At 40.3% G+C, this 27,785-nt stretch overlaps 1 protein-coding gene across 4 annotated transcripts; it reads right to left on the bottom strand.

Annotated features, from left to right (window-relative positions):
- Nucleotides 1-125: 125 nt before the first annotated feature.
- On the bottom strand, nt 126-27,785 carry clip1a (CAP-GLY domain containing linker protein 1a). 4 transcript variants are annotated; one of them, XM_063490745.1, is made up of 27 exons: nt 27,653-27,785; nt 23,974-24,272; nt 22,836-23,371; nt 21,993-22,117; nt 21,682-21,898; nt 21,367-21,564; nt 21,186-21,277; nt 20,914-20,974; nt 18,639-18,743; nt 16,563-17,471; nt 16,288-16,404; nt 15,927-15,984; nt 15,694-15,777; nt 15,416-15,572; nt 15,094-15,259; nt 14,556-14,771; nt 10,129-12,582; nt 9,343-9,480; nt 9,080-9,186; nt 6,267-6,387; nt 6,103-6,155; nt 5,412-5,432; nt 4,037-4,154; nt 3,366-3,498; nt 2,791-2,843; nt 1,506-1,633; nt 126-1,224 (listed from the first exon to the last, which is right to left on the bottom strand). In XM_063490745.1, the coding sequence occupies exons 2-27, from the start codon at nt 24,062-24,064 to the stop codon at nt 996-998; spliced, it is 6,687 nt and encodes a 2,228-aa protein (XP_063346815.1). In that variant the 5' UTR covers nt 24,065-24,272; nt 27,653-27,785; the 3' UTR covers nt 126-995. The 4 variants fall into 4 exon arrangements, with proteins under 4 accessions (XP_063346815.1, XP_063346816.1, XP_063346817.1 ...); XM_063490746.1 differs by lacking the exon at nt 5,412-5,432; XM_063490747.1 differs by lacking the exon at nt 18,639-18,743.

The raw sequence follows: 27,785 nt of genomic DNA, 5'->3' as shown, positions 1-27,785 counted from the left end.
AAATAAAGGTTTGCATATTTAGTGTACTGTTTTCACTGTATAGTGCACCAAGGCAGAAGGATTCAGGCGTGACACACAGATATTATTATGAAGGAATTGTGCACAAAGATGCTTCATTTACCCATAAATGTTTTATTTATTTTTTAATACACCAATATTGAAAACATGTTGTGAGAAATGCCAAAGTGTTTCACCGTTTCATACAGAAATGATCTTCTAAGAAACTTTTTTTGGAAAGGCACAGTTCCATTACAGGAACTGAGGACTTAAGCATCAAGTCCATTATTTAACAGTTTCTTTTATTCTTATCAATCTTCCTGCAGTCCTTTTCAAAGTCCATAAAAAAAGTTCCCTATTAAAGCCAAACAGCATTGCTTTTTGCTCCAACTCCATATCAGAGCAAGGAAACCTCTCCCTGTTACAAATTTACACTCATACTATCAAATCTTTAAGTACATAGCATTTCCAGGCATAAAAAATAAACTATAGCTCCCAGACTTTGCGCAAACTGACATTTGTTTTTCAATCAAGTCATTTACAGCTTCAAATAAACACCTTTTATGATATTATATTATCTCTGTAACCCCCTTACAAGCTGTGCAAACGGTGTTAACATACTGATAAATTAAATGATTTGAAGAATCTCCGAGAATGATACATCCACTTACATTAGCCCCTCACTCACACAAACCCAAGATATCAAACTTTTTTTTTCCTTCAAACTCATTTACAATTGCAAATGAAACTGTTATTTCATGTGTAGCAATTTATTTGAATGAATGGAGAGATTCTGCCAAACCTTTCTCCTCTAAGAGCGCTTAAGGGGTGGTGTGGACAACAAAGATGCTTGAAACAAAAAAAAACAAGCACACAAAATGCATACACACACGCACAATTAGGACCCCAGAAGCACAGCGTAATCCAAAATGGTGTGCAAATATAGTGATTGTGCGAACGAGGGTTTAAAAAAAAAGAAAAAACAAAGCAAAAAGGCTTTAAAAGGTCTGGTCATCGTTACAGGAGTCAGTCCAGTGCCCAAAGACCTCACAGATGTCGCAGTAGGGCCGCTCCTCACCCTTATTGCCATGGTAGGTGGTGTGTGGAGGGGAGTCTGGCATCTGCGTTTGCGTAGGACAGTCCTCAGTGTCGTGGAGGTCAAAGCAGTCGCAGATGTCGCAGAAGAGCCTCGGGGGAGGTTTCTTCTTTGCAGGCTGCTTGTCGTGGCTGTGGAGCAGGAGAAAAAGTAGAAGAAGAAGGATAAAATGACAAAGAAGAAGCAAAAGAAGGAAGAAAAAAGAGGAGGAGAAAAAAGGGGTAGAAAAAAGGAGAAGACAAGAAGAAAGAAGCAAAAGGAGAGAAAAAGGAGGAACAAAAGGAGAAAATCATGAACAAAAACAATGGAGAAGCAGCAGAAAAAAAGGAGAAGGAGAAATTGTTCAGAGTCATTGCCACGCAGCGAACATCATTTTAAACACCTGAGAAGCTCTTTTGTGAATCGGACTTACCCGTCATAGTTATCCAGCTCGCTTGGATTATTCCCATTAAGGGCAGCAGCTGCCATTTTTTCCAGTTTGTCCTTGAGCTCCTGATTCTTCTTCTGGAGGTCCACAATGACTGAATTCAGGAAATCAATCTGTAAAGGAAACACACAACATTAGCATCAAGGCTGCCCCTGGAGATCAATGAGCACAACATTTTCTAACATATTAATAATTTTAAACAGCTAATGGGGGTTAGAATTATTGTACTATGTTCAAAGGCTTTGATTGCTACAACAATGTGGACAGTAACTATGGTGATGTTACGACAACAGTAACTACGTGTCACTAAATATTCCCAAAAATTAAATCCCCCTTATAAAACAAACAAACCAAAAAAACAGAAAAAAAAAAAAAAAAAGGTGCTGAGTGGCTACTGCGAGTCATCAAAGAAGAATCAAAGCTTGAAATGAGCCACAAAGAAAGCTCACTTATGATGATTAATGACTGCCAATTAAAACCTCTGTGAATTTTAACAGAGCACTCACTGAACGCTTAAATCAAGCTCGATTCATTTTTGGAGGACATTTGTAGTTTTCACACCAAATAATGTGACTCGACCACATGAAACATAAGAGCCACAGTGATGGACAAACATGCACAAGTGAAGCTGATGAAAACAATAACAAACCGCTGCCTGATGGTGGTGCAGCATTGCCAACATCAGAGACAGGGCAGAGGAGAAGAGTTGGAATAAAGAAAGAGAAGGAGAAAAAAAAAAGAAAGTGAAATTCAAATTAGGACTTCTGCTCGACAACACGCTCAAGTCATCACAGACACGTTCTACAGTATAACATTTTTAGAATAAACATGGGAGGGAAACTCGTGAAGCTGAAAACACGCTCACAGAGGTGACCCGATGGAAGTGTGTTACCAATTTGTTTGGCTTTATCAGTCATCCTTGTAGAGCCTGAGATGACGGAAGCTTCAAATACTTTCAGTGAAATTAAACTCCACTAAATTCACCTCCACAAAACATTATACTGTAAGAATTAAATGAGTCAACAGAACTATAAAATCCACTATATAGCCTGTTGCTACAAACAAAAACATAGTGTCATTTAGTAGTACTGCATGAGCAAACGGCCCAGTCATTCACAAACAGCATTCAGGAAGTCTGTTTCCATACAGCTGCCCCAAACGGGCAGGGTAGGAAAGCATTGTTACACTGAATGTGTTAAAAGAATAAAATAGACAAAGCAAAACTCTCAGTCTGTTCACCAGTGTCAATCGGGAGTGCCGCAGTACACACCTGACTCTCTGCAGTCTCCTTATCCTCCCTCATTTGGTCCAACACTGCATCACCTGGAAAACAGAAATTAGTTTACCTTTGGATGGATGCACTTTCAAGTTTCATTAATTCTGCTGCTATCGAATGGCTGCAGTACAAGATGAGATTAAAGGGTTAATGAAGTATGTAGACCTGGCTAGACCGCCACAGCAACTCCAGTCTACATAACATAAGCATGTTTGTGCAGTTTTGGATTAAAATCAACCTTTATTGCATATTTTCATTGACCTTTTACTCTCCATATCCTCGACATGCTATATAGACTCTTTGCTGAAGGAATACATTTTATACATTTAATCTGCTGAGCAGTAAATGACTAACACGGCAGAAGAAAGTGGTGCTGCACGCACTGCATCATTGTGGGAAATTACATATCAAATGCCCCCCCCCCTTTTTTTTTTTTAAATAAATACAAACACACATAGCCCGAAGCAGAGGCCAACAGAAAATCATTCTGATATCAATTATCTGAGCCAGGTGACACAAAGAAAGTCTGGCTATATTGAAACTGTGCACTGTTGTGCCTGAGGACTTACCAACGGGCCCCGCGGTCAGATCCTTCTCCAGTCTCTGCACACGCGCCTGTAGAGTAGCTTTGTCCTGCTCCAAGGATTGAATTGTACCCTGCAGTGTCTTAACTGAGGCACTTTCCCCACGTACTACAGCCAGCTATGATGAAAAACACAAAACAAAACAACCCTTGATATTAAATTACTGAAACGTTTCTTTTCAGCATTATAGTACAAAATAAACAAACAGTGTACAAATACAATCTCAGCCAATCTTCAAGCCAAGATTTGAGAGTATATTCAAAATAAGAAGACGAAAGCATAACAGAAATGTGTCACCACCTCCAGATGTTTCTTGCATTTCACGGATGCACTTTCAAGTTTCATTTTTAAGCAGAAAGCGTGGCCACACTTTATGACCTAGAAGCAACTTCCTGTTTCTAGCCTCTGAATTTAAAGAAATGTGCCTCGAACCTCCAATTAAAAGCTATACCAACTGTGACAGGGAAATGACACTGAAAGCCACACATGGCATTTAACAGCCAGCTGACATAAAAATGTTCCTTGGAGCAAACACTTGGTATTGCAGTGCACAGACTCCATCAACAACAATCAGATGAAAAAGTTTGTGCTTCAGAATTATGTTACAACATCCTTCCCCTGGCTGTGATTTGCTATAACAACTTCAAATAAATTACCTCGCTCTTGAGGTTTTCCACCTGCTGGTCCTTTTCTGAGATTAAGGCACCGTTTTTATGGATGGACTGTTGGAGGGCAGCCTTCTCCTTATCCAGCTGTTCCTTCAAGGCGCTCTCACTATTTCAGGAGACAAATGGAGAAAGTTTATTTCTATGGACAAAATTTTCTAATTGTAAGACAGCAAATGTACTGAAGACAATGCTAAAACTGAGATCCAGTACAAACAACATGTCATGCAGGTGGGATGGAGCTGTAGGATAAATTACAAGCATTAGCGTCTTGTACAGGTTTACAGAAATGTGGTCAATATACACTCACTAGCCAGTTCATTAGGCACACCTTGCTAGTACCAGGTTGGACTCCCTTGTGTCTTCAAAGCTGTGTTAATTCTTAGTGGCACATATTCAAAATGTGGCTGGAATATGTGTGGCTGCACATCCATGATGCTAATCTCTTTCCCACCACATCCAAAAGGAGCTCACTGTCATGTTCAAGAAAGCAGTTGGAGATTATTTGAGTTTTGTGACATGGTGCTGTCACACTGAAAGCAGCCATCAGTAAACTGGTACACTGTGGTCATAAAGTGATGCACATGGTCAGCAACAACACTCAGACAGGATGTGGTGTTTAAACGATGCCCACTTGGTAGCAAGGGGCCCAAAGTGTGCCAAGAAAATATCCCCCACACCATTACGCCACCGTCAACAAACTGAACTGCTGATGCAAGGCAGGATGGATCCCTGTTTTCATGTTTTTTGCACCAAATTCTGATCCTACATTCTGAATTTTTCCAGCAGAAATTCAGACTCAGACCAAGCAGTGTTTTTCCCACCTTCTATTGTCTAATTTTGTTGAGTCCGTGCAAGTTTCCTCAGTTTCCCATTCTTAGCTGACCAGAGTGACACCTAGTGTGGTCTTGTGCTGCTGTAGACCATCAGCTTCAAGGTTTGACGTGTTCAGAGGGACTCTTCTGCATACCTTGCTTGTAGGAAATAGTTATTTGAATTACTGTTACCCTTCCATCATCTTAAAGCTGTGTGGTCTTTCTCCTCTGGAAGAAACAAGGAATTTTCATCGCGAGAATTGCTGCTAACTGGATATTTTCCCTTTTTGTTAAAAATAAATAAATAAATTAAAAAAAAAATCAATCTTATAGAGATGGCTGGGTGAGAAAATCACAGCAGAACAGCAGGTTTTTTTGTTTGTTTTGTTTTTTTAAATACTCAGACCAACAACCATACCATGTTCAAACTCACTTAAAACACCTTTCTTCCTCATTCTGATGCTCAGTTTGTACCTAATGAATTGGCCAGTGAATGTATATTTACGCTGTGACATGACTGACATGGAGTAATATTAAAAAGCATTAAGTACCTGAAGGTATTATTTGGCAGGCTTTAAAGGAAAGGAAGAGCATATTCACTTATTCACCAGTTCAGATGTTTAGTAGCTGAAGTCATTCGTGCTTATGCTGTTTATAAAAGGCTTTAAAGTGGACCTCCTCATTCCCAGCGCCACATTTTTATCTTGCACTCTACTAAAGTAGCTTTCAATGACCAACACTTCAAATGATCAATCATTATCTTGCACTGTGAAACAATAAATTTCCTCAGTTGTCTGTCTGACAAAAAAAAAAAAAAGAAGCTAATTCAGCTACTATTTGAATTTTAATATTTTACTTTCTGTCATTGGCTGCATCTAGGCTTGTTTTGAACCTGGCGGCTGGGCGCCACCTCCTGCTGGCCAATGTGGACAACAGGCTTAAAAACCTTGGGGGGGGGATTTAGTGTGGATTTAGTCAATCACAAGCTGTACAAACCAGTGTCTATATACATTTCTGGTAAAAGGTGTATATGAGGGAAGTGTAAAGAAATATCAAATTAAGTAGAAGATTTTTTTAAAGATTTTTTAAAACTTTTTCTGCAAAAGCAAGAATCATAAAGTGATATTTACTACATATTTGTAAGTGGTCTGATTATTAAAAACAAACATTTTATGAAACAAAAGAAAAACATATGTTATCCACTTTGCGTGAATCACGTAATGCAGGTGCGAATAATTTTACCTTTGCTTCAATTCTTCCAACTGTTTTTTGAGCTTTGAGTGCTCATCCTTAAGCTGGCAAAGGAAAAAAAACAAAAACACAAAATGGTTAATATTCAGTCACTGTCAGCTGAATTTAAAAATCAGAATCATGTGGGTCTCTGTATCCAAAGAATAAGTTTTAACCTTCACAACGTCACTCTGGTCTCTGTGTTTATTATCGAGCTCCTGAGTCAGTCTGTTTTTCTCATCTTGGAGCGTCTGTAGGGACTGCGACTTCACAGAGACCGCTTCTTTAAGCTCCTCACTGGAGAAAAATATTGTTGTTCAACTCATCCAAGTAATTTTTCAACTCAAACAGACCATAAGAAATTGCAGGGCAGCAGAAAGGAGATGGAGGAAAAATAAAAATGAAATCAACCATCAAATACTTTGCAAGCAACTTAAAATTTACAATAATACACTAAGGAATTCAAGAAATTCATACTTCGCCAAAATAATCAGTAATAACAAAAATAATCCCAAGGTCCTCTTCTCCACCATAGATCACTTATTTAACCCTGATTTTAACAGCTCCCAAAGACCCCCCACAGACTCACTCTGCGAGCAGTTTGCAGACCACTTCAGGGGAAAAATCAGCTCCATCAGATGTGATATTTTATCTTCTCGTGTTATGATTTTAAACACATCTGAAGGCTCGATTGTACCTGAGGAGACACTGGACAGCTTTGTCCTGGTTAATGCTGAGAACCTTAAGAAAGTTTTCTCCACAGTGAGACCCACCACATGTCTTTTAGATCCAATCCCCTCTCCACTTTTTAAAACACTTTATGGATTTTTTGAAGCTGAGCTTTTATACATGATGAATTGCTCTCTTCAGTTGGGTGTCTTCCCTGCTGACTTTAAAACGGCGGTGGTGAGGCCCCTTCTGAAGAAGAGCAATTTAGATTGCAATGATTTTAATAACTACAGACCTGTATCCAACTTACCATTTTTAAGTAAAATTTTAGAAAAACTTGCTTTTACTCAGATTAATGATTTTCTGAATGATAAACAGATCCTAGAAATATTTCAGTCTGGATTTAGGGTGAACCACAGCACAGAGACCGCTCTCCTAAAGGTTTTAAATGATCTTAGATGTAACTGGGACTCCCAAAAGCTCACAGTCCTGGTGCTACTGGATCTAAGCGCAGCTTTTGATACAGTAGACCACGCTATACTTTTAAACAGATTGAAACACATGGTGGGCCTCTCTGGTGCTGTACACAACTGGTTCACTTCCTATCTCTCAGACAGAACTTTTATGGTGTGTATGGATACATGCTCCTCTAAGATCCATAAAATGACATGTGGTGTGCCTCAAGGGTCGGATTTAGGCCCTGTACTTTTTAATTTGTATATGCTCCCTCTTGGCGGTGTCATCAGGAGGCATGGAGTGAACTTCCACAGTTACGCTGATGACACTCAGCTGTACATCTCCGTGTCTCCTGATGACACCAGACCAATGGATGCCCTTTTTAACTGTATTCTAGATATAAAATCTTGGATGGCAGAAAACTTTTTACAGCTTAACCAGGACAAAACTGAAGTTTTAATCTTCGGTCCTGAGGCTCAGAGAGAGAAACTCCTGTCTAAATTACAGGCATTTTCACTATGCCCTTCACTACAAGTGAAAAACCTGGGTGTTATTCTTGACTCTGAGCTTGGTTTTATCCCACATATTAAACATGTAACCAAAATTGGATTTTATCATCTAAAAAATATAGCCAGAGTCCGCCCTATTCTCTCTCGGGCCAACACGGAGATGCTGATGCATGCTTTTATTACCAGTCGCATTGATTATTGTAATGCCCTGCTCTCTGGTCTCCCCAAAAAGAATATTTCACCTTTGCAACTTTTGCAAAACTCTGCAGCTCGTGTGCTGACGAAGACCAGAGGGCGGGCCCACATTACACCGGTTTTACAATCGCTGCATTGGCTCCCCGTGTGTTTCAGGATCGATTTTAAAGTTCTTTTATTGGTTTTTAAATGTCTTAATGGTCTTGGGCCTTCTTATCTTTCAGATCTGCTTTTACCATATGAACCCTCACGGACCCTGAGGTCCTCTGGTACTGGCCTTTTGATTGTCCCTAAAGTCAGGACACATACTCACGGAGAGGCAGCTTTTCAGTGGTATGGTCCTCGACTGTGGAACAGCCTGCCGGAGGAGCTCAGGGCCGCAGAGAACGTTCATGTTTTTAAAAACAGGCTCAAGACCCACCTTTTTAATTTAGCTTATAACTAACGCTTATTTATTTTATCCTGTTATTCTATTTATATTATTAATTTAGTTTTACCTAATATCTATTGATTGTATTCTTATTCATTTTTTATCTTCTTACTCTGTTTATACTTATATTTATATTGTATCCCACTCTTATTTATTTTATCTTTTTATCCTGTTTATATTCTTATTAGGTTATATCTCCAGTGTTTCCTCGGAGGGGGCTCTCTGCACCGGGGCTGTGATCGACCGTGGCTGCTGGGGCTCTGTGGATCCTCTCAGCCTGGCTGGGGGGCTTCTTTGCCGCCCTCCTGCTGTGTGCCCAGCCTGGAGGCTGCGGTCTGTGACCGGCTCCCGGTGCAGACGGCTCCCTGTGATAGTGTTTCCTCACTTGGCTAATGCGTACCCAGCCCAATTTTACTCTTTAAGTGTGTGTGTGTGTGTGTGTGTGTGTGTGTGTGTGTGGGGGGGGGTGTATCCATGACCGTTTCTGTTAATGAGAGTGCGGGGGATGAGTGGGAGGGTGGGGTGGGGTGGGCTGCTTTTAACCATGTAAAGCACTTTGTGCTACAGTTTGTTTTGTATGAAAAGTGCTTTATAAATAAAGATTGATTGATTGATTGATTGATACACTGGCTTTTCATATCTTTACAATAACACGCTATTTAGTTGATTGAAAATATGAATATGAAATGTTTCTGTAACAGAAAACAGTTGAGGATGAGGATGTACTCACATTTCCTGGCATAAACTTTTTCTCCTCTGAGTTTCATTGCAAAGCTGCTCTTTGGATACATTAAGGTCTTCTTGATACTTGGAGTTCTCTTTCTTCAGCGTTTCCAGCTTTAAAAAACAAACAAACAAACAACAAAAGGTGGAGATAAATACAATCAGAAGATTTTTACTTCACACCATCACTTTCACATCACTTTATACAAAAAGCCACTTCCGCCCAAGGTTACATTATTAGAAGTTTCTCTTCAAAATCCCATCTTTTACCTGTGTTTCCAACTCCTGCTTGGAAGTCTGCAGCTCGTCCAGCAAAGACTGGACTTCATTCTTCTGCTGCATCAACACGGCCTTCTCTTTTGTCAGCTGTTCGAGAGCCTTGGCTGTCTTGCCAGAGGCCTCTGCAGCCTAAACGGCGAATGATCAGAACAGATTGAAATTAAAAGCAGCAGATTGTTGGTTAGGACACCAAATTACTTTAACCAAAACACTAGAATTAGAAATTCGCAGATCAGATTTAACTACTCGTAATGCATGATTTGTTTTGACAGCAATTTAAAAAAAATGTAATTAACTACATGTTAAATTATTTCCTCAAATAGCTCGACAATTATCAGACCTCAGGTTTTTGCAATCCAAGTGTGCCTAAAAATGAACAACATGAAGATTTCACAATGAGGAAACATAATTAGTGCATAAAGACTTAAATCCTGTGGCCTCAGAACGGACACTGACAGCTGATTGTCTTGTGGAAGAGACAGTCAACTATTTAAGTTATGGCATTTCTCACTTATCATTGAGCAGGACCCAGATCACCTAACACCTACATAACCATATGATCAACAGGAATTTTTACCCAACATCAGATCACGTTATAAACCCACAGGCTAAGGCTGGGAGCTAAAAGAGGTAAACACTGGTTAGTAAATGGAAAGTGTTAAGACATAAAGAGCAGAGGGACAGTGCGACAAACCAGCAGGCATGCAGTGAGAGGGTGACATAGCCCCAGCCGTTCTAACGTGTGTTAATCAGTGATTTCTACAGGAGGACAAATACCTCAAGCTGCTTAGAAATGGCATTTTTTAGCTGTGATTCCAGTTGCCTGACTTGCTGGGTGGCTTCATCCTTCTCCACCCGGAGGGCATCCTTCTGAGCTGTTAAATGTGCGATGCTGGAGGAAATTTCTTCTTTTACAGCAGTGGAAGCAGATACCTCGGCTACAGCATCTTGATATTGCTTTTCCAAAGTTTCTTTGTCTGTCTGTAGGACCTTAACATCAACCTGTAGTTTTTCCTGACTAACCTGCAAACACTTCAACTCTTCAAGAAGTTTTGATTGCTCTGCAAGCCAGTTCTCCTTGTCCGTCTGGAGGGAAGAAATCCCCTGCTCTAGTTTACACTGGCTGGCTAACAGCTCATCCTTCTCTGTGGTCAGTGAGGTCATCTGTCTGCCCAGCTCCTCCAGCTTCGATAATAACTGGTCTTTATCTTCTGTCAACTGTGAATTTTCTTGCTCTTGGCGCTTCAGTTGTGCCTTCAAAGCCTCCACATCCACCATGAAGGCCTTCTTTTGCTCCTCAGCATTGCTGAAGTTGTATGAAAGCTCTTCTTTTTCCTGAGCAACTTTGGACAAAGCTCTCTGTAGTTCCTCAATTTGCTTGGAAAGATGATCGTGGTCAGACACCGCTTTACTGCGCTCATTAGATTCAGTCTGCAGCTGGGTCTCAAGTACGCGCTTGGCATCGGAGACTGAATTAATCTGACTTTTCAACTCCTGGATCTCCTGAACCAGCTCCTGGTTCTCCTTCTGCAAGGACAGCACTTTTCTCTCTGCCTCAGTCTGTAAGGACTGAAGATGTTTGTGTTCTTCTGTAAGTTTCTCTACCTGATTAACAAGCTCAGAGTTAGCCTCCCCAAAATTCAGTTTTAGTTTACTGTGCTCTTCACTGAGTTCAGCTTTGCTCTTTTCAAGCATTTCATTATCAGAGGACTTTTTCTTCAGTTCATTTTGCAGGTCAGTCTTTTCCAGTTTCAAAGAAGTCAACTTGGCTTCAAACTCTTTTTTTTGCAGTTCGGTTTCCTCCAGCACTGTTGATAAGTGATTCTTCTCCTGAATAAGGTTAACATTAGTTCTGGAGCAACTATCCAGTTGGTCATTGATTGTTCGGATATCACTAGCTAGCTTATCACGTTCGAGAGAAAAAGCACTTTTGTCAGATACGGCCTTTGTGTGCTTCTCTTCTAACTCTTCCTTCTCCCCAGCCAAATGCTCATAGTCCATTTTCTGCTGTTCCAGCGCTGAATCCAGGCTCATCTTCTCTTTTCGTAAAGCATGGAGAGCCATCTCCGTTTCAGAATTCTGAAGACGAAGCGCTTGCTTCTCTTGCTCAACAGATACTAACGTTTCTTCAAATTTCTCTCTGGTCTGGGTCAGCTGTTCTGTTGATACTTGAAGCTTTTTCTTTAATTCTTGTATCTCTCTGAGAAGCTCTTCTTTCTCGTTAGAGGTTTTTCTTTGGATTGCAAGAAGGTCTTCCTTCTCCTGTAGCAAGTGAATCCTTTCAGAATCAGTCACTTGACTGCTTGTCTTGAATTCTTCAAGCATCTGGGCCAAGCTCATTTTTGAGACTTTAAGTTCTTCACATTCACGGATATAGCTCTCCATGTCTTTCTTTGTAATACTAAGCTTATTCTGGAGCTCCTCCTTCACAGTCTCAAGGCTCTTTTTGTCCTCCACAACTGCGCTGATTTCAGAGGACATCTCTGCTTTCTCTTTTGTCAGCGTTTCTGCTAGGGCTTGGAGCTGGGTGTTCTTCATTGTGAGATCTTCTTTTTCTAAGTTCAAGGATTTCAGTTTTACCTGAAACTCAGCATTCTTAGCATCAAGAGACTTTTTAGCATTTCTAGCAGAATCTCTCTCCAAAATCAGATTGTCCTTCTCACACGTCAGCCTTGACTTGCTTTCATTAAGGTCCTCTTCAAGCCAGTTTCTCTCCTTGCACACTTTTTCATAATCCTCAAGTAGCTGCTTGTTTTTCGCTTCAGTTTGCTCAATGTCCTGTTGATGCTTTAGGATAGAATCATTCTTCTCTGCATTTTGTCTTTGAAGCTCCTCAATTTGAGCCAGATACTCACTTTTACTTTGCTTCAGATCTTTGATTTCAGTCTGTGCTTCTAGAAGAAGGCTTTTGAGCTTGTCAAGTTCCTCATTCATTGAAACCTTCTCTTCATCTGAATGCTTCTTAGTGGCGAGCAGTTCCTCTTGGCGTTTTGTTAGCTTTTCTCTGGTTGTAAGCAGTTCTTTATTCTGGACTGAAAGTTCCTGGTGAATAATCTCAAGGGCAGAAAGCTTAGCCTGAACATCTGAAAGCTGCTTCTCCAGTTTGCCTTTCTCAGCCTTAAAATCCTCACTTTCCTTATACATATTTTCCAGATCTAGGTTTTGCTTTTCCAGTTTTTTGGACAACTGTTCAACGTCATGCTTGTAGGAGTCAAGCTCAGCAGAAAAACACTGGGAAAACAAAAGATGACAGAAAAAAGGGAGGGGAATACCCAAAGCAAGGAATGAATGAATACAAAATAAACCAAGCAGATATGGATATCAGTCATATGCAAATGGAAAGGTTAAGCTGCAGAAGCATCAAAAATGGCAAAAGATCACACCAGAGCTTACACCACAATGACTTTCAAAAGATATACATATATAAATATGAGGCAGAACATTTTTCACTTCTGCTTTCTTTAAATACGACTTGAACAGGGCATCTAAAATGAAGCAATCAAGATATGATTGATGACACTTCCACCTTTAATTTAAAGGGTTACAAAGAATATTCCCTGAACTACTTAGATTGGTTCCCTTTAAGCCTCACGTTCATGGTGAAAAGCTGTCAGCAACCGGGTAATTTAAAACCTTTTGGTACTGTAATATACATCATCCTTTCATTTTTCAGTTACTGGAGAACAGACTGATATTTGTTCATGAAATAATGAGAAAACCGGCCACACTGGGGCATGAAATTGATCTTCTATATAGAAAGGTCTTGAGTTTATTCCATTTGGTTAGTGGTTGACAGTTAACAGGTTAAAGAGGTGCTGATCAAAATGAAAAAGTCCATAATCAGGCTGTGGTGATTACTAGATTGCAGAAATTTGAGGTCCTGGAAGACCGAAGATTGATAGTATCAGACGAGGAAAACCAAACCTTTTGCAAACACCTAACAAAAAGTAGTTTTTTAACCAAGGCACACCTTCATGAACAAAAATACACAGGTTTTACAAGTTCAAGTTTTATCAAGATAAACATATATATTAAGAAAGGTTTCAGGCTGAAATCTTACATGTCTATGTCATGGGAGCCAAGGCAGCTGGAGCTTATTTGTTATGCGACTTCAAACCAAAGCTGCAGACTTGATTCTGAAGCGTGTGGTTGTATTTGTATCAAAGCATCAAAAATTATCCTTAAAATTTAAATTTATGAACCTTTTACTGAGTGTAGAATGATATATAGTAACTTGACTTGCAACATAACTGAAAAATTCACAAACACATGTTAGAACGCATCAATACTTAACTTTGGTTCAACTGTTGGATTTCAAAGTCTTGAATCACATCTTGATTGCCTTATTTGTGAGTACACCAAGTTTAAATTGCAACTCAAAAAAATAAACAAAAAAATTGTAACCATCCATCTCACGACTAATGAATGTAAAATAAACTTTTTAAGTGAGCACTGACACAAACAAATAAATTTTTTGAAAAGTGAAAATGTTCTAATTTTTAAAAAAAGGAAAAAAAACAAGGCATGCTTATGAAACATGCTAGCAGGGGCATGCTACAAATAATAGTTATCACTTAATGTAATTAAGAAAATTTTAAATCAATACCTAAACATACAATTTGTAATATGGTCCAGTATCCACATAAATCTGTATAGCTCAGCAACCAGTATGATGTTTTTTTAAGAGAGATTTTTTACTATGACTTCATAAATTTAAACAATAACTTTGTCATTTTGGGTTTATGTCTGTAACTGTATCCATGTCATCCTGATCTGAAGTTCTTAAAAAAAAAGTTTATAGTCTGAAAACTTTCTAAATCCATGGCAATCCAGATTGATCTGAAGGTGAACATGCGATCCATGTGCACAGCATTTAAAACTAATCGTTTCTCTTTATGTGAATGTTTTTCCACTAATAACCATAAACCATCTATAAATACAGACAGAATTTTATAAGCTCTACCCCTGCAAGCATGCAACCCATGGTGCCTTTGATTGTAGGGCTTGTTATTAACTGTAATGTGAGGGGAAAATTAGCAACTCAAAACAAATAATGTGTATGGCAAAACGTAAATAAGCAACGACAAAAAAAACCCCAAAACAGTTAAATACATCTTCCTCACTGTTTCCGTTTCAATCGTTTTAATGTTCGAGGCTACCAAATTGCCAAAAATAAAAATGCACCAGAAGGTGTTTGCACTTACCTGGGCCTGCTCTTTGTATGGCTGCAGTTCAGACACCATCTTCTCTAGCTCTTGGGTTTTGTCCTTGGAGGAGGAGAGTTCCTGCTTAAACTTGTCAACCTGACTCTGCAGTGTTTCTAATTCCTTTGCATGGAGTTCAGACACCTGAGAGAGGGATTTCTCCTGTGAGGCCTTGAGCTCCTCAACCAAGGTCTCACCCTGTTTAACAGTCTTCTCCTAAAGAACAGGGAACAAGAAAGGGAACACAACAATAAAATTTTTGTTGCCTTGTTTTGATGCAGCTCATGTCTAAAGAATATGTTTTTAGTGGAATAATTTACATCGAGTAATAAGCGTTTCCATTTGCAGTTATGAGTTCACCAGTGAACAGGCTGATTAATTCCTGCCATAAGTTAACCGCTCTGACGTTAAATGAAGTGTTTGTGGTTAGTGAAATAAAGATGCTGTGAGCATTTCTAAAAACAGATGTGTGCATTGAAAATGCTAGCTCAACATATGTACTCAAAATATACATCAAAACATATTTTTTGTGACTAACCAAGGTAGTGATCTTCTCCTGAAGGGTATTTATTTCAGTCTGATGTGCCTCTCTAGTCTCTTTGAGCTCGTGCTCTTTGTGGGACACTTCTTGTTGGAGTTGTTCATTTAAGCGTGCCACCTTCTCCTTCTCCTCTGCTAGGTGATTTTGTAACTCCTCCAGCCTCCTGTGTGATGACAAAAGAAGAGGAGGATGTGCAGTGAGCAGTCGGATAAATTACAAATTACGTGGACTAAAACAAAAGAAAAACAAGTATCCGACTCTTTCTGAGTAAACATTGTAATCAGGTCATATTTAATGATGGAAAATTAAAGTGTGGTACCTTTCTTTCTGTATGAGTTCTTCATTCATTTTGGTCAGCTGTACAGAACTATCACCTGATGCCCTCATCATATCAGAGATATCATTTTCCAGCTTGTTTTTGTCTTTTGAAAGCTGCTCGTTCTTTTCATCTGAAGCCTTTAGCTTCCTCTCCAGCCCTATAACAACCAAAAAAAAAAAAAAAACCCATAAAAAAAGATGACTTTGTTAAAACAAAAAATGTACACACACACACACACAACATTTAAAGATAGATCAATGAAATGATAATGAGCTTACCAGCAAGCTGACTTTTTAATGACTCTGATTCTTGGGCCAAGGATGTGTACTCCTCTTCTTTCTTACTCAGTTTCTCAAGTGTTTCTACAAAAACAAAACAAAAAACAAACAAACAAAAGAATTATACTGATACTAGAAGATTTTGCACATTAAAAACGTAGAATGACAGCAGATGACGGGAAAATGGGATGTGAAAACATTTCAGTAACTGAACACAGAGTGACTCAGATTACCTTGCATAGTTTTTGATGATGTAGTCTGCTCCTCTGTGCTTTCAGCCACCTTTTGTTTCTGTGGGCAAAGTGAAGGAAATATTTTTTTAATATGAGACTTCTACGGTAGACAAACTGCCAATATGTAATGTTTTAACTGCGTTCAATACTGAGATCAACCCACTGGATCAGTAAATATTAGCTGACACTAGCTTACTGCAGATATACATGCAGATTTGTTGTGTGACAAAAATAAATATCAACAAATTAAAAACTGCAGCCGAGAAATAACAAAAATAAGATAAAGGTAAACTGTGGGAAAAAGGGAGGTACAATTTGGGGAGAATATCCCCAAAACCAAAAATTAAGTCACAGTTCTCACCAGGCCTCCAAGTTCTTGTTCCAGGGTATCCTTCTCCTGCTTTACATTATTCAGACTCTGCTGTAAAGAGAGGACTTCCTGCTGTTTGCCCTCCAACTGAGAGTTTAATTCAGCAACCTTTAACATATAAAATGCAATGAAATGCATAACAAACCAAAAGCAATGATTTTATGAAAATGGTACACCAAGCCAAGGATAATCACATCACCAGGAGAAAAATATGGCACATAACAAAAAGGGAGCATTTATTGATCATGAAGCTACTAAGAACCCACCTTGGCACCCTGCTTGTCTCCTTGGCTCTGTACCTCCTCTAGCTGAGCTTTCAGAGCTACAAGCTCCTGGTTACTTTGTGCTACTTTGCTCCGCAGAGCCACCATTTCCGCCATCTGTTCTTTGGTTTCTCCATCCTTGTCTTGAGCCTGTTGTGCTAGCGTCGCTTCCTTCTCCTCAAGCTCCTTTACCCTAAGTTCAGCAGCATGAAGCTTTCCAAGAACATCCTCCATCTCCACCAGGTGCTGTTCTTCTGTTTTTTCAACACTGGACCGAAGTGACTCCTCCAGTCGCTCTTTGTCCTCAGTCAGAGACAGCACCTCTGCCTTCAGCGCCTTCAACTCCTGAGTCCATGCCGTGGCTTCAGCTTTGTGTTTGGCGGCAGCTTCCTCCAGAGCTGACTTGTGCTCCAACTTCAGCTTCTCAAGTGCACTTTTGGTTTCTACAAGTTCTTCTGTCTGAGCACCTGCACCTTTGCTGAAGGACACCTTCAGCTCTTCCATGGCTTGCTGGTGAGAGGCAACGGCAGCCTCCAACTTTGAACGCCACAGTTCAACAGCATCAGCATTCTCCTTCTCTGCCTGACTTAAGCGCATCTGCAGCTGCTCTTTGTCACCAGAGAGCCTCACAGATGTAGCCTGAAGCTGAGCAACCGCATCATTGTGGATTTTTTCTTGAGCTTCTAGCTTCTCCTTGTATTTACCCAGCTCTTCTTGATGACTAGTTTCCTGAGAAGCCAACTGATCCCTCAGAGAGTTTATTTCTTCCAGGAGGGGAGAAAGAGTGGAGATTGAGTCCTCAGAGCCCTGCTGGACCCCAAGACGCAGCTGCAGGTCAGCTACCTCTCTTGTTCGAAGTGCAAGGTCCCTCTCAAGTTCCATAATACGGGATCTTTCTGACACAGTAGCAACCTTTAAAAGCAGGAAATTTTTATTTAAAAATGTATCTCAAACTAGCCTACTAAATATCTTAGTACATTTTTTTTAAAGGGATTAATAAGATTATTTAATAACTAACTTTTGCTAAATAACTGAAAAACTTTTTGTTAAAGTAATTTAAAGTGATTACTGGGTGAGATTTTTTCCTCAATTTGCTTTTTTTAAATGAGAAGGATACAAAACATTTGATGTTAAAAATAAATCATTATACTGACCTCTTGTGGTTATAAACGGTATGATCCAAATAATGGAAGTGAACACTGAAAGCATGTATGGAGCTACAGCAGTGTGCAAGAGATTTTCCACCAAGTATTAGACTAGAAAGTGTCCTCACTGACGTCATGATTTATCGGACACACAAACTAAAAACATCTCAGGTAGTCCTGATATTTTATAGTACTTTTACACTAATCAAGCTCTGGTACAAAACTATATATTTTTTTCTTTTTTTTGTTAACATAGTGCAGTTTTAAACCTACAGGCCTAATCCTCCTCGAAACTATACATTTACTGTGACTGTAACACTGTAGGTGGAGTGGTCTGGGAGGTGGATCCGGTTTTAAACTAGCAAAACGCAGGGACACCAAATAAGCGGGACAAATGGATGTCAGGAAGGACTGGGAAAGGAGAGCATAGGATAACCGGGAAAATGATTAGCTTGGTACAAGCTGGGGAGGAGTTTGTCTGTCTGGTTAAGCAGTGATATCACAAAACCATCTGCTGGAAAATATAGGTAAACATGTGTCTCTGTCAGATACACATGGTTATTGTTTTGGAGGTCAAAACCTCCATATTTTCAATATACAAAGATTTTGAGTGGGCCAGTGTAAATTTGAGATAATTTAATATCTGATAAAGTGTGACAAAAGAAACTAATACTTTTGACATTTAATTTGCAAACTGTAAGCAGGGCTGACTAATTTAGGATTTTAAATATACCAAAGATGTTTAATATTTTAGGATATGATTTAATCTGGTTTTTAAGATCAGGGTTATTAGTTTTATGTAAAGCTGATAAAATGCATCTGTAGGGTACATTTACCACAAGCCCATATACAGCAAGAGTCCAGTTACTGCTGCACATTTTTTGGCTACGGGCCTTTTTCCCAACGCAACACGCTGCAGAGCAGAATTCATTACCCTAGTGTCTTCTAACTCTCTTTGGAGTTTCTCAGCTTTGGTCTTTTCAAAGAGCAGGCTCTGTTCAAGCTCCTTAATGTGGGCATGCTCCAGTCTGGTCTGCGTCTGTTAGTAAACAAGGGGGAGAGGAAGAAAACACACCAGTGCCACCATCACATGCCAGCCCAACGCAGACAGAGAGGGAGGGAGACAGGAGAAAGGAAGGAGGGGTTGGATAGGGATGACAGTGAAAGTGTGTGTGGTGTGTGGTCTGTGTGTGCGCAAGTGAGTATTTGAAGGGTTGAGGCAAGGACACTGGGTGGGTGTGGATAGTGGTGGATGAGTGGAAATGAGAAAACACCCCCATGCAGAACTTTCAGGCTGTGCCATAAACAGCTGCAAATAGGGATTTTTTTTAAAGAAACGGTGGGGGGGAAAGAAAAAAACAAAACAAAAACAACAAGCAGCGGACGACGGGGGCATGTAGTATTGATGTGCAGGATGAGTATGTTGATGGAAGCAGTTTAGAAGTAACCATGCAAAAAAAAATGTCACCTGGTAAACAAACCACACAGACTGTTATGATACACAGAAAATTTGATACTGTGTGCCAAGCCAGCAAGTAAAATCAAGTTAACATGACTTCACCACGGTGTGGAGAGAAGGCAGTACTGGGAGTTTCCTGATCCCTGTGTGTCACTAACACAAAGTCGGTGCATGTTAATATACAGAAGATGTCCGATTTTACCAGACGAAGTCAATATAAAGACATTTATTATTGTGGCTTTCTATATACAGCAATTAGTGTTGCCAATACCTACACTGCTTTCTCTCTTTGGTGATGAGGCCACTGTCCACACTTTATATATTTAGTGTTGTGAGAAACCAGCAGTTATCAGACCACCATGTGCAAGACTTGTGACCAACTTAACAGAAATCAATCAGTAACAGAAACATTTTAGGCTCAAGAAATAGAAAGGATCTCACTGGCTTTCTCTGTATTTTGGTGCTACAAGTACAGATTTTTATGGGAGCTTAATAAAGCATTACTTAGAAAAATGCTCTGCTTCTAATCTTATGTAAACACAATAAAAGTTAAAAAGAGGGTCTGTTTGGAAAATTGGAATAGCACCACTTTTAAATGTATGTAGACCATGGTTTATCCCAGGTCTTCATTGGATACAACTGGATAAAATAAACTAATATTTAACAATCTGATGCACCATATCCAGTCAGTGGTACGGACATTGGACCGGTTTGATTAGAAAACTTAAAACACATATATTAAATTACATTTTAACTCTTAATATAGGGGTTATTCCTCCCTGGTTGCAGTGGGCAGGCTCAGAAATTAGGACTGTGACTGGGTAGTGAAAAGACAAGGGAGCATTTCCAGTGGTTCCATGCTGAGCACTGGACCAACATGAAAGACAAAGATGGGAAGGAAGAAGAAGCAATAAGACCGCGTCACTGAACAGGGAGGGTTACTGAGGGTTACAGCTCAACATTAGTACACCTTCAACAGCTTGAAGTTAACACATTATTTTTTAGTTTGGTGGTCATATTTTTTTTTTTTAACTACACAAAATTATTTATGAATATCTGCTGCTTTAACTGTTAGTACACACATTTAAAGAGAAGGAAAATTGAGTTTCTAACCCTGTAGCCCACAGTTTAAAACATCTATTTTGAGCTAGGATGCCTTCAGAGTAACAGAGGTGGTTTCCTGTGCAACACTGTGGAATAAATAAATTCTTTAATTAGAAAAGAAACACATATACTACTGAGCTACTGCACTCTCAATATTGCAATTTGGGATGCAAGTTGCTAAAAACAACAACAACAAAAAAAAAACCCAATAACAAATGGTAAACAGATCATGACATAATTTATCTGTCTGCATTAAGTTGGCGGTTACATAAAACTAACACTTTCAAAATCAAGATGTCAGATTTGGTGATTTAATGGAAATGGGGGCAGGTTTAAATGCAAACACTGTATTGACTTGACTGTACTTCTGTGAATCTCATGTAAGATTAAAGTAGATATATTATGCTCCATATTATATTATAGGAATCTAGTTGAGAAGCTTTGACTGATTTGAAATTCAAATTTACCAAACTGGACCTTGGAGTAGCTACTCCAATTTTGCTAGCTTTACCAACATTTTAAATCCCTTTATTATGTGGGTTTATGTAAACTGGAATTTCGGGCACGGTGAATGGGGCAGCCCACTGCGTCTGAAGTGTAAATTTAGATATGAAGTCAGCGGTGTGTATCCGTGCTGTGTATTTACCTCCAGGTCTCCTTTGGTAATGGAAACTTCCTCAACACGAAACTGAAGGTCCTCCACCTTCCTATTTAACAGAAACATACTCTTCTGAGGCACAAGCCACCTCTAAACTGCAGTGATCAAGAGCGATGCCAACAACAAATTTATTACCTTATGACTGTAAAACAACAGCACTGGGAGCAAAGCTCTCACCCCACTTTCAGTGTCTCACAACATTGAAACTAGAGGACCTAATATGCTCTCATGAGCATCTTTAACTAGTCCCACACTCTCACCTACGCTCCTCCTCAAGCTGATTCAGCAGCTCCACCTTGTCTTTGTCTGCAGCTTCTACCAAGGCACGCAACTGATCCATCTTTGCCTCCATCTGTCAAAATCACAGACAAACATTTAAAAGAGATAAAATTAATACATACTAAACTCTAACTGTAGTTCAGGCTCAGTGACTGAGCTGACCTGCTCATGCTCATCCCTCAGCAGGGTAATTTCTTGCTCCATTTCTCCAACATGGCTTGTGGCCTTGGCAACTTCTGCCCTCTCCATGTCCCTCTCAGCCATGAGCTGCTCAATATGCTGTTGCTTTTCCTTCAGTGCCTCTTGCAGGGCTGTGGTGCCTGAAATCTTTCGATTATACCTTGAGGATGTCTCTGTCAGCTGTAGAAAGAGAGACAGGTACCATGTTCATACTGCTGCGTGTCTCTCACCATAATGCCACAGGTAATACACCATTGTTGTTCTTTGTTGTTTTTTTTTTTAATAAGTGTGTCTCACCAGGCCTGTGCGGCTCGGCTTAGCACTAACAGAAGATGCCACAGAGCTCATGGTACTGATGGATGAGGCACTGGGGCTCCTCTTCAGCCCCGCCGGGGTGGCCACCACTTTCCGAACGGTTGTTTTTGCTTTGGCAGGCGTAGTGGAAGGAAAGCCAATGCGTGTGACTTTGTGCACTGGAGCAAATAAGCCATACTTGGGCTGGCACTGAAAATATCTGAATACAACCACAATAATAAAAGTGTTCAATAAAAGGAGGAGTGTGGTTGAGTTTACACACAACTTGTTTATAGATCTTGTGGCTTCCGTACCTTGTGCCTGCCACTGCCCCATCGTTCTTTCCTAGGGGCTCGTCCAATTCCACGCCACACCACTCGCCTTTGGCAAAGTCTGTTTCTCCAAGGAAGCGTACCACTCCTGCCTTTGTACCACCAACCTAAGAGGAAATACACCAAAGATTAGCCAACATTTAATTCTCTTAACAGATGAAAGGGGACTAAAAAGTAATCAGCTTTGCCTGGTAATAAATCCCAAGGGAGATAATTCCATAAAAGCAACAGATGCAAACATGCCAGGATTGTGGGGTATGTGTGTGTTTATTACATTTTATTTTTTATAAATACATCATTTATAAAAATAATTTATAATAATAATAAATTATTTATAAAATAATTTCTAAATGATTTTAAATTGCACAGTTGGAAAGTTTACTAAATTTGGTAATGGTGAGCATATTTCCTCTGCTGCCCAACAGGCATGAGTAACACTTCCTCTTTACTTAATGTGCTACACATCCTCGTCATTGTGGGGGGGGGGGGGGGGGGAAGGAATTCATAAGGAGGAAGCAATGCACTCAACATCTATAAGCAGACCTGAGTGACTGTACTACACTATACTCCGTTACTAAAACTACTTCACTGACTCAGAAGTGAATGGTTCAAAGTACAAGTGAAAGCAACCATATTTCATTTGTTAGCTTCCCAAAAACTGGAGGACAGCTTCATGAGTCATGTGATTCTCAAGGCCCTGCTGACATTGCTAAAACACAAAAGGGAGAACCTTCAGATTTTTGTAGCTTTGCTGAAATGTTCAGGGAAGAAAACTGTAAGCAACTTTTTTTTTCCTCTACTTATAGAAACTTTAACAAACTTTACCAACACACGGTCACCAATCTTCAGTTCCCGTTCCCCCTTCTTGACCGATCCAGTCTCTGAGAGGTTGGAGACAGATTCACTGTTTGTCCTTGCAAGGTTGGAAGATGGGGTAGCTGGTGTTGTTGCTGTTGAGGCCTTCTTGGCTGTCGCAGTACTTGAAGGCGGTGCTGTTTTTGTGGCTACGCTTCCGACTGAGGGAGTGGGTGATGCTGCGCGGGACGTCGGAGCCGTCTGAGTTCCATTAGCCTCTCCTTCTGTGCGAGACAACTTGGAGGGGCGGGTAAAAATCCCTCGCAGGGCTTCACACTGAAAGTATCGAACGCCTGCTACTGACCCATCGTTCTTCCCAATTGGCTCGTCTAGAACAATTCCTGCCCACTGTCCTGGGGCAAACTGCGTTTCTCCCAAAAACTGTATGTAGCCCGGCTTATTTCCATTCACCCAAACTCGATCCCCAATCTGGAAGCTCTCCTCCACATTCCCCGACTCTCCAGTGCTGGTACTTGCAGCTGATTTGTCTGCAACAGCAGTTTTAGCTGCATTTTGGTGAGAGAGAGAGCAGACTTAAAGTAAACTCATTAAGTTATTAATTTGAATCAGAAAGCCACGTCACAAATGCAGAGCAAACACAACACACCCCTTGTATATATATATTTTTATTAGTGCTGTCAGCGTTAGTCTCGTTAAAATGACGTTAACGCCATAACCGCATTAACGCAGCAAATCTCCGTTAGCGAGTTAGCGCGGATCGCCTCATGCATGGGGCTGCACGCATTAACGAGCTAACGGAGATTTGCTGCGTTAATGCGGTTATGGCGTTAACGTCATTTTAATGAGACTAACGCTGACAGGACTCATTTTTATAGCACTAATTTTTATATTTATATAACACTATAAATGTACTGTCATCTGTTTAAGTCTTGCTGCTTAACGGGGTACCAAAGGGAAATCTTGCATTAAGAATATACTAATTATTTATTCAAGAATCAATTTTCATGTTTACGGTAAGTTTAAAAACAAAACACACAAAAAAACAAACAAACAAAAAAAAAAACACCAAACATGTACATTGTTTTAAATAAGGCTATACCTGCATTCAAATGCTACTCAGCTGAAGAGTTTCGACATGTATTCCTACCTGTGCTGGGGTTGGTCTTGGGGGCTCCTGTTCCAGGTGGCCGAGCTATCTTGCTAGGCACTTTTATGCCACTGGGCTTGGCTGTGCTCATGTTTCCTCCTGTGAACTGAACCACAAGGCTTGTGTTCGTCCCTGGATACAGACTGACCCCAGACCATCAAAACCACTGCCTGCTGCTCTGTGATGGCAATGCTTTTTCTCTCCGCACCAAAATTTAATAAACAAAAAAAGGAAAAAAAAAAAGAAAAAAAATGAGGAAAAGGGAGAAGGGAGAAAAAGCGCTTCTTGCAAAAAGGACCCTGTTGAGAGAGAGAGGGAAAAACAAAACAAGTAACATTACTTGATTTTGTGAACCTTTACTAAAGTATTTTTACTCATTGGTCAATAACCCTTGTGTGCCTTCTGCCAATATCCTCTGCCTTTAACTCTTATTGTCTTTGACAAAAATAATTTATTTAAATAATTGATTTAATTTATTTAACTAAACTAATAAACAACAGTGCACCTGTTGCAAGCCATGATCTGTAGACTTTGTTTTTAGTGCTGTGTTAATGGAGGTATTTTGTTATGACAACAAGTTCCTCGGCATACACGACATCACAGTTAGATCTAAAAATACCCCTTCACAGCCTAACCAACGTGCAGTCTGTGGTAGTGCCATCTGAACGTCTGATAATGTGTGACCTTGACCACAGAGCACAGACTGTGTCACAGAGGTTCTCTCTCAATCTATCATTCTGACATCAAACAACAAGTAAGGCTTGGCTGGCAGCTTTTTATAAAACTGGATTACTGCAGAAACACGACCACAGGCAGCAGATTATCCTGTTTGTCAGATTACCTCAGCACACAAGCAGATTGGCTGAACGCTCCATTTTAACAGAAATTGTCTGTCACTTACTTGAAGCAAAGACTGTGGAATCATAATCATAATGTTTTATACATCTGCTGACCTTTAACATGCACTTAGGCAGGGAAGGACCCTGCATATGTCCCCATCCAGCCGAGACACTGTTTGTACAAGTATGGAATTATCACAACCGTTTTTGTATGTAATCTGCAAAGAAATGAGCTTATAATGAAATTCTACCAGTATACAAACAAGGGTTTTCATTTAGTGTACTGACACTTAATTCTGTACTTGGGCTTTACCTTGTCACGTTATGAGTGAAAACAAGGAGCTCAAGGGCTTGAACAATGTCAAGAAAAGATTTTATTATATGTAGCTATTCCTGTAATCATTGACTGCAAACATCTGAAATGTCCCGGGACAATGAAACAAGCTGTGCATGTATCGAATTCCTGAGAGCGTTAAAAGTTTTTCACTTCAAAACAAACTATGACGTGAACCTCCTCGGAGTCAGGCGAGACGCTCGTCTTCAAAGAAAAGAAATTAAATGTAAGACTTGTTCAACAGCAGCACACAAACATACCTTTCATTCCTGAAAGGGCCTAAGAGCTGCACTACACAGGTTTACCTAAACAACTTAAGAAAGGAAGCTCTCACGCAGCCTCCAAGATATTTCTCAGCAGAGAGTGAAAGGTGGCCATCAGCAGACATGACCCAGTTTGAAAGCAGTGCTCCAGTTTTATCCCGCTGTGTCTTTGAGTGACGACTGACTCAAGCCCTCAGGTCAAAAATAGGCAAAACAGGGAAGCCATTATAGCTGAAGACTGTCTATGCAAGACTGCACTTTCTAGTCTGATTGACCCATGAACGTGTGGTACAATACGCAGAGGTTACATTCATTGTGCAGAGAGTTTTAAAAGCAAAAGGTTAGTTCTATCAGAAAAACCACAAAGCTCTAGTACAAAAATCATATGAGCTTGACCAGAGGATGTTACAGCTCTGATTGGTGAGCTGATGCTGTCAGCTGAACATGATCCTCTCACGGTGAAGAATTTCCCACAGCAGTAATGTTAATCTTTTGCCACTGACTCAGTCTAATCTGTAGCTTGGGAAAAACATCAAATACTCAAGCTTTGCAAAAGTTAAAGAGATTTAATACACTGATGCATGCAAAAAAAGTATAATTCTTAAGTAGATTCACATTACATCACATGTAGTATGATTTTATCTCTGCCCTGGTGTAAATAAACAAACAGAAACAGGTAGACAGTAGCTTGTAAAGCAGAAGTGAGACTTCTCAGAGACCTCCATTAACATAGATGACTTCCATTTTCACAACTACATACGTTTGCATGCTCAGCGTCCATTAAAGTATTGGATATGTGTTATGGCTCTGACAAATGATTTAAATGTCCTCCACCACACAAAACAGGATGAAAACAAATTAACGTCCAGACAGAAGTTCTTAAAATTCTTCAGTATATTCACTACTAGTTGGAAGGAGTTAATGGTTACCCAAGTCCACATGGTCTTCCACAAGGTTAATATTAGCCAGAGACTTCACTACTAAATCAGGCCCATTTCCACTATTCGAGCTGCCCCAAACAAAGACCAAGTAGGGTGCATTTCATTGCGTCCATAAGCAATAAACTAACACCTTTACATCTTCAGATGTGTGCATTATCTGACATGACTCGCACATTCTCTCTCCTGCTTTGGTCATCTCAAGGCCAAGTCAAGCTCTGGCTCTTCCTATTTGAGGAAACATCTGCAGGGAGGATTATTCAGGCCCCTGTTAGCACTGACAAACGTACGCAAAAAAAAAAAAGCCTCAAAGGTACAGAATAAGAGCCAAAAGCATCCTGTGTCCTCTAACTTCACTTGTTTTGAATTTAACAACCCTCACCTTGCTGCCATTTTACAGACACACCCCTGTCCTACACAGATTCTGGCTCATACCAGTGTGAATAGACATAAATAAGGCCTGGAATGACCAAAAAACAGACTTCCTACCTCTTTAATGTGTTCTTACAGCACTGCAAACATCACAGTTAAAAAGATAGCATTCATGAGCCCCCTGCCTCTCAATGCAGCTTCACTGACACACTGCACACTGTGGCTGAGCTGTAAACCCAGTTATCTTTGTGTCAGGTCAGCGAATTTGCCTGTAAGCGACACTCGCCTTGTCACCTCTGCCTACCAGTGGCTAGCGGACCGAGGAGCTGTCGATGAGGTGGCACATCTGGTAACGCTGCTCTAAAAATGTCCTGTCAGCTAACTCACCTTACCAGCTAGCTGAATGGTAGCTCTTCTCCCCTAAGAATGGGAGACATTAGCGCTACACAGGTTCAACACGTCCACGTCCAAACCTCCCACATAGCCCCCCAAAAGAAAAAGGTGTCATAAGCTAAGTAACTGAAAGGCAAATTCCACAAGTCCAAAAGTCTCCGCAATGTCACCGGCGCTCCAGCAGGGCACACTGCTGCTACAAATTCACTCAGCACACGTAATTGTTAGCTAAAATCATCTGTATCGAATGAATTTTCGTATAGTGTTGTGGCGCTGAGGTGCCTGGTCACCTCTTCGGCTTAAATGGATCCCGGTCGGGGGGGAGATGTGATCAGTTGCTAAGTAACGCTAGCAGCGAGGCCCAAAGCGGTTCAGCGAGCCGGTGGTTAAGACCACAAGCAATATGGGCTGGTTAGCTAGTGAGCTAAACTAACACCTCACCTCAAGTAACGTCTGAACAACACCTGAACAACTTTCACGCGTGTTTATCAGCCGCTTTGGACCAGAAAATACACGGAAACGGGATGAGGAAGTACTGACCTGATGTGTTTATGTACAGACTTCGTCGTCCGAGGGGAAAAAAATAACACAGCTAGCAAGCTAAGTACAGAACCTCGATGACTTTTAGAAGAACTACGTTCGACTCACACACGGGGAGGCAGGCACAGCCCAG

The sequence above is a fragment of the Pelmatolapia mariae genome, linkage group LG12, assembly GCF_036321145.2.
Source record: "Pelmatolapia mariae isolate MD_Pm_ZW linkage group LG12, Pm_UMD_F_2, whole genome shotgun sequence".
In the NCBI taxonomy this organism is placed as follows: Eukaryota; Metazoa; Chordata; class Actinopteri; order Cichliformes; family Cichlidae; genus Pelmatolapia; species Pelmatolapia mariae.
The sequence above is the reverse complement of the archived record's forward strand: the minus strand, read 5'-3'. Positions and strand labels throughout refer to the sequence as shown.

Excerpts from the sequence above, each read along its gene's own strand:
- clip1a (XM_063490745.1), bottom strand. The coding sequence starts at position 24,064 with ATGAGCACAGCCAAGCCCAGTGGCATAAAAGTGCCTAGCAAGATAGCT. Across the intron at positions 21,278-21,366 it reads TGAGGGATGAGCATGAGCAG|ATGGAGGCAAAGATGGATCA; the intron begins GTCAGCTCAGTC and ends TGATTTTGACAG. Across the intron at positions 6,156-6,266 it reads ACCAGAGTGACGTTGTGAAG|CTTAAGGATGAGCACTCAAA; the intron begins GTTAAAACTTAT and ends TTCCTTTGCCAG.